The 12,062-nt window shown below is 42.3% G+C and overlaps 1 protein-coding gene across 4 annotated transcripts in view; it reads left to right on the top strand.

The window, feature by feature from the left end:
* Nucleotides 1-12,062, top strand: part of CRHR2 (corticotropin releasing hormone receptor 2) — a 159,554-nt gene that overhangs the window by 79,671 nt on the left and 67,821 nt on the right. For all 4 annotated transcript variants that reach the window (XM_054817735.1, XM_054817734.1, XM_054817737.1 and 1 more), the window contains one exon: nucleotides 6,951-7,036. In XM_054817735.1, coding sequence (XP_054673710.1) covers nucleotides 6,951-7,036 — 86 coding nt within the window. The remainder of the gene's footprint in view (nucleotides 1-6,950; nucleotides 7,037-12,062) is intronic.

Here is a 12,062-nt window from a genome sequence, read left to right as displayed (position 1 = left end):
AGCCTGCTTTGCTGTGCCCTGAAGCCAGTGTAGGAAGGAACTCGTAAAATGTGCCAAACAAGGTTAGTTGCAAGTTGATATTCTAAAATTAGAAGGCTGAACTCTGCCTGTGGTAAATACGCAGGCCTAACCGACCCCAAAAAGCAAGGCAAGTCATTCAACTTGGTCAGAGGGCGATACAGGGCAAAAAGAGTTTAAGAGTTGTTTTAAAAAGGAAGGGGAAAAAAATTCTTTAGGGTATCAGCAAAAAAATTCCCAGTGGAGAGATTTAACAGACTGTCTGAAATAGTTTTACAAATCAATTACTAGAAATTCTTGGGGCTTATGCTTTTTAATCTGAACTAAATAAATCCTGCTGGTAAGGAGATGGACAACATGACCCACTGTGCTCTTTCAGTTGTTTGCTGCATCTGTGATTCTGTGAGATTTCCATAGTCACTGCTAACTCCACTTTCCAAAACTTCGTACTTTCTAGGGAGTTTGTACAGTGAGGGTTCTGGTTTTCTGGTTGATAGACGCTTCATTTCAGCTTGGCTGACAGCTAACATGGATCAGCAAGATGTCAAAGCAGTCAGATACCCTTAGCCGTGCACAGCTCAGAACTTAGCAGACTGTGTTTTATTTATTTATTCAATTGCCTATTTATTCCCCTCACTCCAGTAGCAGATGAACTTGTTTCATGATTATAGGGCCACTCTGTGTTCAGGGGATCCAGGATGAAAGGCTTAAGTAGTTGGAGAAGGCAGATTTCCATTTTAATGATGACTGGAAATGTAAACCTTGTCAGAAAGTCATCTACATGAGACATAGCAAGATAACTAAAATCTTTTTCAAGACCAGCTTAGTTCCAGTTGTCAAAGACAAGATCAGTTACAGGAGTACTTGCATGCAGTGTCTGGAATTGTCTTTCACCCGCTAATGACTGGAAGGATGTGGTTAACTTCCTGCTGAGAATTACATCCACCTACCTTTACCCTGTGCTCCTGTCTCTTGTTCGTTTCATGCTTTTAATGGACTTTTACTGACTAAACACAAGCCTACCACCCAGCCAATCTATACAGATTGCGTTACCGCTACCTAAAAGGCTTTATGTTCTTCAACAGGGTCAATAAAAATTAAAAAAAAAACACCCAAAGAAAACCCCCAAAAAACCCCCGCCAGTCATCAAATACTCCTCTTTGCATATTCTGTTCGGAAATGCAACATCATCTGCTGTTGGAAATGAAATGAAGGTCAAGGTTTTACTTCTCAAACTGATGTAAAACATTGAACCTAAACTGTGTTTTAAAGTTATTCCAGAGCATAATAGTGTCCCGTAAATCACAGAATCACAGAATGGTTGAGGTTGGAAGGGACCACTGGAGGTCACCTTATCCAACCCCCCTGCTCAAGCAGGGCCACCTAGAGCCCGTTGCCCAGGACCACGTCCAGATGGCTTCTAAATATCCCCAAAGAAGGAGACTCCACAACCTCCCTGGGCAACCTATTCCAGTGCTCACTAACCCTCACAGAAAAAATGTGTGTCCTGATTTGTAAGATGGAACTTCCTGTGTTTTAGTTTGTGCCCATGGCCTCTGGTCCTGTAACTAGGCACCACTGAAAAGAGCCTGGCTCCATCCTCTTTGTACCCTCCCTTGAGGTTTTTATAAACATTGATGAGATCCCTCCCCTGAGCCTTCTCTTTTCGAGGCTGAGCTGTCCCAGCTCTCTCAGCCTTTCCTCATATGTGAGATGCTCCAGTCCCTTAATCATCCTTGTAGCCCTGCGTTGCGCTCTCTCGTATGTCCATATATCTCTTGTACTGAGGAGCCCAGAACTGGACCCAGTACTCCAGAAATGGCCTCACCAGTGCTGAGTAGAGGGGAAAGAACACATCCCTTGACCTGTGGACAATACTTTGCCTAATGCAGCCCAGGATAACATTCACCTTCGTTGCGGCAAGGGTACATTGCTCGCTCATGTTCAACCTGGTGTCCACCAGGATCCCCTGGTCCTTTTCTGCCAAGCTATTTTCCAGCTGGTGGTCCCCAGTGTATACTGGGGCATGGGGTTGTTATTTCCCAGGTGCAGGACTTTGCACTTCCCTTTGTTGAACTTCAGGAGATTCCTGTCTGCTCATTTCTCCAGCCAATCAAGGTCCCTTTTACATACCCTTTTGGCATCACCTTGGAGCCCATGAGAACTGAAAATGTTGGTACTTCTACTGTCTATGTGCATGTGCATCTATAGTGTGTATGGAGCCGAAATGTTGGCTCGTGTAGCATCAAGGTCTGACATTGGGCTGTCAAAACAGCAGCCACCGCTACAGAGCAGGAGCAGTAGTGGAAGGTACTGCAGCACGCTGTCTGAGGGGCTCTAATTGCTGTGTTTGACTCTGGGAATACTGCCATTGCTGTCATCAGCTTTATTGATAGAATATGACTCTGATCAGCGTGACTGAATCAGCCCTCAGAGGAAATATGAAAATGCATATGTTATACTGGCTGGCCTGGAGGGGATGCAATACATTTTCTGGAAGTTAGCAACCTGAGTGACAGTCTGAGCACTGCTGGATATTTCTGTCTGTTCAGGGAGTTCCCTTTTACCTCCTTGCCTGTCCCCTGGACTGATGCTTAAGCAGAAGCAATCAAGTGCCACAAATGTGCCACAACTAATCTACAACAAAAGCAAATCATCATTTTCAAAGTCAAAGAAGACGCCATTGACTGAAGCATAGACATTAATATTGGATGATGTGTCAAAAGCTATGTGTATAATGGCTGTGTGTTGCCCGTGTCATCATGAGTCAACTACTGCTCATTATTCGTTTGCATGAAGATTAAATCTGCTTGTCCAGTTCTATTATATGAGTGCAAGTGCACACAGAGCACAAATAACCACAAGTTATAACCACCAAAAATCTCTTTATTTCGTGTATCTGTTCTTCAGAATGAAGTCAGGAAGGAGAAATTATAAGAAGAGAAAGTACACCAAGTTCTTCCGTGTGCCATTTGTCTAAGGAAATGAAAATTGGCACAATTGTTTTTTTAACTAGAAAAAAAAAGAAATAGTGCTAATAGCTCTCATTAGCTATTGTTGCCCTAGAAAGATCATGTAACTGTTCTTTTCTTCCTAGGCGTTCATTGTTTGTTTCTACAATGGAGTTCTCCATCATGACTCTTCCATTTTCTCCTTATTTTTCATGACAATCATTAAGAAAAACTGAACTCAATCCAATCTCTTTCTGTACACAGTGCTTTAAAGCAAAGGGCAAGAATTCTTTTAGCACAAAGCACATTAATCCCAGTTCTCACTGGAAAACCAGGTGAGAAGGAATATTCTTCAGCATGTTCAATCACAAAGAGATCATAGAAGTGTCTTGGTAAGATCACTTCCTGTTGATTTCCCTCTTCTCTTCGTTACATACTCTGAAGCTGGGGGACACATATCTTCCATTGCTATCCTTCACAGAACCAATGTATCTGTCATCTTTTTGGCATCTCTTTGCTGCTTGATCACTGCTACAACTCTGCACGTCCCAGTGACTCAGCCTGTCACCGAGTCCAGTGTCTGTTATTTCTTCATCTTCTCTGTGCTGGTTTTACAGTACATAGGGATGCTATGAAGCAGCTGTTTGCTGCTATGAAAAAGACTAAGATGGTTATCTGAAGTTGCCGTTATTTTATCCAGGGTCTTCTGTGCAGAGATATGCAATCACACACAGGCAGTTCAGCACACGCCAGATGTGACTGACTCTGAATGCAATGAGCCTCTGTCCCGTGCAGATCCAGCTGGTCCAGTGTCCCCAAGAAATGCTAGGCTGACTCACTATATGCCATGGGATTCGTCTGTGCATGAACAAGAGCTGCTTCTTCCAGATGCCTGCAGTGAGCCTCTTAATCTCTAATATTACCTCACTCTCTAAATCAGATATTTCTCCTTTAAATCACTGAGTAAAGATCTGTATTATGTTATGTTATGAAAATAAGATATATGAAAATACATTCGGTATGACTGGAAACTTGTTTCCATGTGGCTATTAGAACTAATGATGTAAAGCATCTGGAACTAAAAAAGAAGGAAGATGTTTGCTTTAGAGTATAAATTACTTACTAGAGTTTGGAATTAGACATTCCCAGAAGTCAGATCTATTTGTTGCATTTGTTTCTGAGAAGTGGCTGATACTGGAGGAGATTCTGGACTAGAGAAATTCAGAGTTTGATTTTATCCTCCTCTTGTCTAGGTACTCACCATGTAAGAGATTTGGTGTGACAGTTCATAAACCCAGATCACCATTTCCCAAAGAGCTGCTTTGATGTGGGTGTTGTATAGGATTCCTGCATTTGCGCTGAAGGAGAACTCAGAGGCACATTTTACGGCTCCTGATGTTCTAAGTGGAGGGGTTACACATCAAAATGGAAGTGGAAATGAATGGCATCATTACACTTGATCTTGCTTTGGTGATCGTGATCTGTTCTCTCATACTTCTTTTGGACAAGAAACACGAGGCACACATTTATCCTTCTGAAAAGAAGGTTATAATGAGCAGAGATGTAGTACAGGAGACAGCGGCATCGTGGCCCGATAAGGTAGAATACATGGTTTGAGGTGTTTCATGCTCTGCCACGGTCCCACCAGGTCATTTTCAGGCAGTCGTGTACACGTTTCACTTCTGTTTCTGTACTAAATGGAAATAACAATGAGAAGAGCAGAGGAAGAAGTTAGTGTGGATAGGGGGAGCACTCCTAGTATTTGCTTTCCTTTTCAACTAAGAAAAATCTTTGAAAGGAGCTTTGGGGTCAAATGAGTCTTCTTTCCCTAGTTTTGACACGCCCCTCTCTTTCACCCAACGTCAAGCTATTTGTGTTTTCTGTCAATTTTGCATCTAGAGGAAAATCAGGAAAAAGAAGAGTGGTTTTTCTTTTACATGCATAAATAATTACTTGATTCAAATACACCTTTCTCTCTCAGGTACTTATGTAGCCCCAGTTGTATGTTCTCAGTGTCTCACAGTATTGCTTGTGTTTGTGGTCTCCACACCTCAGCTGGAAAGATACGGCAAGGCAAAGGAAAAGTCAGAACGAATAAAACGAGGGTTTCATATGAGCACTATCCTGGAAGTGGGATTCAACATCTGACTAAGCACCAAAGCTTCCCACTCAATGTGTTGAGAGTCAGATGTTTGCTACAGAGACTCAAAATCAGCAACCGTTCTGCACGGAGAGCTTCAGCACTGGCCTAAACGGGGGGGACAAATACAAGGGCTTTCAGGGATGTAACTCGGATCCAACCACCTGAATCCCACTCAGACCTGATCTCAGATAAAGGGGGTAAAAGATGCCCCAAGACACATTCAGTTTGGGATGCTGAACAATAATAGAGCAGGGAGGAAAGAAGTCTGATCACCTGTTTAGCCTTCAGGGGAAAATTGTACAAAAATTTGCGCAGAAAATGGCAGTCTATACCTGATTCTCCAGTAAGAAAGAGAGGGAAGTGTGTGAACTTGTCTGTAAACTAGTGACGGAAATGGAAACTGAGGTCCTTAACCTTTAGCACAAGTTTCTGTAGTTGACCCAAATGTCACCAGTCTTTTTTTAATGTTATTTGGCCTTGTCACTCCAAGAAGAAACAGTGAAAAAGTGCAATATGAAATTCAGTGATCTGTATGGATGTGGTGTAATCTGGAGCATCCAGGTGAACTGTTCCTTGTTGCTTTCCATGTGGGCTTTCCTTCTCTGTAGGAAAAGCACCTTTTCAAAAGTCTTTCTACCTTTTTCAATGGCTGTTGTCAACAGCACTTTAAAAAACATTTAATCTGATGCTTTTATCTGACATTTCTCTTATTTTCTGGTGGCTAGGTGCTGAACTAGCACTGAATGACCGTGGCAAAGGCCCAGGAGGAAACTGGGTAAAGGGCAGCAAGAACATCATGAAGAGTTCATTAGGAAGTTGTCCTTTGGGGATCTTTCTGAATTTCCTGTTTTATTTTAATTCCCTTGTTTGTAAGACGCAGTTCAAAATAGGCATGGAAAAAACCTATTGCTTGGGATCAGATGTGCTTTTGATGGGTGGAGGAAGGTAGTTTGTACAGCAAAACTGCATCATTTTCTCTCTGAGTTCCCTGGGATGAAGAGGAGTGTTTGCCAGAAATGGAACTCACCTCTTCGCCCCCAATATTACTACATGCAGTTCCCAGAGCTCCTCAGGGTAACATTGCAATTGGACATGAAATCTCTCTGCTTCAGTAAAGTAATTCATGATTTTCACTTCCGTTCTGGGAGAACTGGCAATTGGAAAAAGATCAGAAGTGGTTTCTTTTCGCAGAGGATGGGTGAACACATCTTAACATAGATGTACGCATTTACGAAATCTGTTCCGAGACATTCTTGTGTGGCCTCCCCAGCCTGCCTGCCCCAGGGCTGGAGATGTGGTTATCTTGCTCCTTTTTCAGGTCCTTTGCAGAAGTTTTACCAATAATGTTGTTGCATGGGAAGACTCTAGAAAATCAGTATCTCCTGGAATGTTTCATCTAGTTTACAGTGGGATAAATGGCAGGGGAGTAGGGCAATAAGTTTACCATACACATACCATTCTCCTAGGTGGACAACTAAAGACCTAAACTTCTCTGTCCATTTCTGAATACATCACATAACTGCCTTTTAAAAGACTATACTAACAAGCTTTCTCTTACAACGTTCTTCTCATACCTTTGCTGTCTTCTGAACCCATATACTGTAAGAAAACTTTATCAATAAGTATCTTTAAATACTTATTGTCTCTAGATGTGCTTATGTCCTTTATTTCTCCTCTTCCCTCCTCAGCAGGCTGTTCTACTCCTCACAGAGGTGGGATAAGTTGATTTGCCTTGTGAATAATCTATTCTGTAACCTTTTCTTAAATCTGTAAAATTGCTAGGCTGTTTAAAGTCCAGCATGGAGTGCTCATCTCTCTTTTATTTTGGTCTATACCAGGAAATGCCTACAGAGAATGCCTGGGCAATGGAACATGGGCTTCCAAGATAAACTACTCTCAGTGCGAGCCTATTCTGGATGACAAGGTCTGTATTTTTACCTTCATTCTTCTCAATGACATTTCTCTGCATACATGAATGCAAAGCTAAGCTTAAGGTTAACAAACTAATTTGGGACTTCTGAGACGGATTCCATTTGTGTCTCTGCAGTAAATCCTCCCTGTGAATTCAGGCAAATCACTTATCCTTTCTCCATATCCCCTACTCATATGGTTTTTAAAAAAGAGTGCTTTATTACACTCTGTCCCTGATGATGTATGTTTATGCAGATCCTTCCTAGCTTTGTTCAGAGCCTACAGCTGCTACAGTAAATGTTAGTAATAATAACAATAAGAACAAAAGCTTCTTTGGCGCTGAAAAATAAGCTTTCACCAGCTGATTCCACCGTGTACCTATCAGTTCTGAGGTCTCATCAACAACTCGTCTTTCCAGATTTCAATATCATTTTTCCTTCAGCAAATACGTAAAGGGGCAGCAACAGAAAAATACATAAAAAGCAGACTGACTCGAGTCCCAGCTGTCTTTAGTAGATTGAGCCAGTCGTGCATTATATGGGAGTTTACAGAATGAAATTAGTCTATACGGTTAAGCTCCTTCAGAAGGGCTGCAAGCAACTATGCAAAGTCCTTTTCTTGTCAAAGTCTCAGCTTTTCTTTGAGGCATCATAGACATTCATCCTCACATAGTTTGAACCTTCAAGCCTTTCATGCCACATTCTCTTTCTCCTCCTCCTGTTTTGAGTGCTATGGTGGGACACAAGCCTTTGTGCTGTCTCTCTGCCAGGGGTGACTCTTCCCTCTAAGAACCAGGGTGAGGCCCAGCAGCTCAGGTCTGTTTACGTTTTGGGGTTCACTCCACTCATTCTGTCATTGGGGTTGTGCCATGCCAGTTGCAAATGAAGAGGAGGAGGATGAGGTCTCACCTGCTGAGGGCTGCTTGCAGACCTAGTCTGGATTTAGTAGTTGGGTACTATCATCTGGACTAGTACTGTACCCAGTTGTGATATGCTTTGGCTGTGGCCCAGCATCCATCCTGTAAGATCCATGTTGTTGCCGAGTGGGGGCTTTGACAAGTGAATCAGAAAGCAGATAACTACACGCCAGCTGCCGAGGAGTGCCTACTGTTGCCCACTGGCTAGGTAATTTGGTAGTAACCCACCCCCCACGCACCTCCATTTGCTAGAGGCTTCTAGAAAGTAAGAAAAATACCAGTACGTGAGTGCCTTCCAGAGGGACTGATACACGTTCAAGGTGGTCTAGCACAGTGGAGGGGCTCCCATGGCAATTTAAGCTGAGTTGGGACGACCCCAGTAACCCCAGTCTGAGCTGTGTACCAGCTCAGGAAAATGCTGCTGTATTTTAATGACACTCTTTATGAGTTTGTCTGCACGGCTTGAACAGTTGCTCTCTCTGCACAAGCAAATACAGAGGAGTTTTATTTGAAGAGGCTGGAGAAGTGTTGTGACTGGAGGACAGGATTATTTCCTTTACTCTGTTTTTGCTTTTAAAAACTTTGTAGCTATGGTGATAGCTTAAAACTTCTTAAATAGCATGTTCCTTAAACAGATGAAAATGCAGATGTTCCTCCACCCTTGTTTGCAAAAGCTTAAAAACTCATTTATTAGATCTTTAAAGATTTGCTACAAGCTTTGCAAATATTAATATTTGTGAATATTTTTGAAATCTCTACATAATGCTCAGTGTTACAGACGAATAGTTGGGTCGCTTTGTGATCTAAAAAAAAAAAGAAAAATCCCCACAGATTTCCATAATCCTCCATTTCGATTAAAGGTGAGATGCAAGCACACATGTGGGTCTATTGTTATTTATTGACTGATCCTAGCAGACACTAAGCATCAGCCAGGAGGTATGCCCTGCGTTTCGTGCTTATTTTTAATACAGAAAACAACACCGCATTCGAGCTTGGCCACTCACAGCCAGAGTGCCAAAGAATTACATGGTTTGACTTCAAATGCAGTGATTGATACATGGGGCAGGAGCAGGACTTTTCAAGATCCACCACATGTCCAGTGCTATATGTTTTATGACAACGTTGGTAATGTAGCAAGGGAAATTTTAGGGTTTTTCAGCTGTGGGTCAGTCTTAGGGGGCACAAGCTCCTGTAACACACATTCACTGGATTATATTAATACATCATTGCTTTACTTGTGGTCAAGAGCTGTGGCAGTAGCTGATAAAACTGCTCTGAGACTGCTTTGCTCTTAGATTCCCATTTTGGCTGGGATCTAGATGCCCGCATGTAGTTACCCGGTGCAGTTTAAAATGCCCCAGTGTGTCTCCATGCATCTGGCAGGTGTGACACAGGCTTTCTGGAGTACCTGTGTCCTTCAGCAGCGGCAATGGGAGGTCAGTCACCAGGACCAACTAGGAAGCACAGAGTCTCCTGACTACACCTCAAGGGGCACTAGATGCCTGTGTTTCTAGTCCTTGCTTCAGATACTGGTTCAGATGTTGGGTAGATACCCAGATGTAGATGTCCTAACGTCAGACTGAATCCCATCCTCTGAACAATCAGCTGCTTCTCCAGGCACAGGAATCAGGTACAGAAGTCATTTTGATCCAACTGGCTGTTTGATGGTATAATATGTGACAAATGGAAAGCTTCTACTCAGCCTACAACCTCCTGTGTCAAAGGGACCTTTGCTGCATCTGGCATAAATCTGCGCTCTTGTCAGAAGACAAATGAGAGTCTCAGGCAGCAAAAAATACATCTTAGCCTCCAAAAAGAGCTATAAATTAGGAACTTTGGTCTTGTCTATGTGGCCTATGACAGCTGGATATGAATTTGATTCTGCTTATGTTCTGAGGTGGCTTCAAGCTGTGTAGCTGAGTTAGCACCACACTGGGCTTAAGTTAATGTATCCTGCTTCGGAGCACAGTCACATTAAGCCTCAGCTGCCCAGCTTCCAGCTGGCTCAGAACAGGAAAGCAGTGAACCCAGAGGCATCTTGGATGACAAATATACTTCCCGGTTGCTTCTGAAAGTCTTTGGAGAGGAGATACGGTGTCTTTAAACTGCACTGGTGATGAGATCATCCTGGCAACAGGAAGACATCTAAAGCAACTGAACTGGGAATGGAGTGCAGAGCCTCACGGGAAGACATGTGCTGTAAACACTGTCAGGACTTCTCAGGAAGTTCTGTTAGAGGGAGAAAGATCTTTGCCATCTGGAGAGCTAAGAGTACTGTCATTAGGTGGTTATTAGTTCAAATCATTAGCTGATTTGGTTTGGACAGGTTAGCAGTCACATCCTAGCTAAAGCAAAGGAAAAAGTCCTCTAGACAGAATGATTCTGTCATTAGCCTGAAGTTTGGCTGCAGGGAGCCCGGAGTGCCTTCGATTTGCAAAGCTGGTGCAGGTGAAGACGTGAAGCTGTGCTTCCTCAGTTTACCTGGTAGAAACTGGCTGGAAGATAACTCTGATGTAACATGATTGTCATGCATAATGCACGGCACGGAAGAAGGCTCCAGTGATATGACTTGCTGTGGTCTGGAGAGCAAGGCTAACAGACCGATCTCCTTTGCTCTCTCCTCCTAAGCCTGAATAGGATTTAAATCTGCATTTTAGTCAAGTGAAACATCTTCCTGGAAGCAGAGGAATATTGGGCAGCAGTAGACGGTTGTTACTGCTCTAAATGTATCAGTCCTCAAGAGAGTGAGACAGAACAGAGTTATGCAACTATTTTACATGAACTGAGCTTTGGCCAACACATGACTGATTCTGGGCACGTGTTTTTCAGCCCTGAAGGTGTTGTCTCCAATTCTACCAGAGATGCAGATTGTATGTAGGCTGGTGGAAAGTGATCTTGCCACCCTGTCATCTTAGTTTTTCATAGGCACTGAGGCAGTTCTTGTTTCTATGATATTTGAACTTGCCTTCAGGAAACATTGACACTTGTTAGTGTCAGCAACAGAAAAAATAAGTCATGCCTGTTTTTCTTTCAGCATCTCTGTGTTAGAGAGGAGCTTAATTATATTTTTTTCCAATTAATTTTCTTGTGTTTTGAACTATACCTTCTTAGAAATTGATTGAAGTTGAAATAGTGGTTAGGAGCCAAAGGAGGGAGCTGAAAGGTCAGATTCAAAGAGCAAGATCCTTGGCCTGGGAGAAACATTGTGATCTTCTGGAAGATTTCTAGCACTACATGAGCAATTCTGGACGATGCTCTTAGTCATATGGTTTAGTTTTAGGTAGTCCTGTGAGAGGCAGGGAGTTGGACTCGATGATCCTTATGGGTCCCTTCCAACTTGAGATACTCTATGATTCTGTGATTCTGTGAATTAAGCAGGAAAGTAAATAAGCAAGGCAGTTTGCCAAGGCGCTAGCTGAACAGTACAACACTGCGTTTCAGGTAGGCACATCAGGTCAAGTGTGTTTTCTTCCCCTTTAGGTGTCTCTGTGACTTAAGAATAAATAACACTTAGTGTGGAATTCAGATCTTGTAGATTTGGTTTGGTTTTTGTTTGGGTTTTTTTTTTCTTTTCTCCTCAAGGCTATTCAGTAAATGGGCATGTGCATGGGGAAGTTTATTTTGGGGGATTTTATAATTGACTTAAAAATACCTTACATGGTTGTGTTCTGTCCAGAAACAGCACATTACTCTGTGTGCTGAATATATAGGCAGGTTTCATCATAAAAATGATTCCAAGAGTGCTTGCTTGGTGTCTGGCAAAGTGATGGAAGATGCTATCTTCACAAAACAATGGAACAGATTAACTACAGCTGCTGGTTGTAGTTTCATCCAAACATTCATTCACTGACAAATTCCTTTGACTGGAATAAAATGTTGAGGAAAATTGTTAGAAAAAATGAAACAAAGAAAGTTCAACCAAAATTAGAAAACTGATGCCATTTGAAGGATTTTTACTTTTATATTTTTATCATAAGGGTAGAAATTTAGGTAGTTAGTTTTCAAAGGTCTCGTTCTTCTGGAGGAGGAAAACATCCCAAAGTGGGGAAAGATCTGCTTTACCTGAAAAGAAACAAATGCCAAAACAAATAAATAAATAAATATGTATCTTTTTTCCAGCAGG

Source organism: Grus americana, chromosome 2, assembly GCF_028858705.1.
Source record: "Grus americana isolate bGruAme1 chromosome 2, bGruAme1.mat, whole genome shotgun sequence".
NCBI classification, from domain to species: domain Eukaryota; kingdom Metazoa; phylum Chordata; class Aves; order Gruiformes; family Gruidae; genus Grus; species Grus americana.
This window is presented reverse-complemented; position numbering and strand designations above follow the sequence as displayed.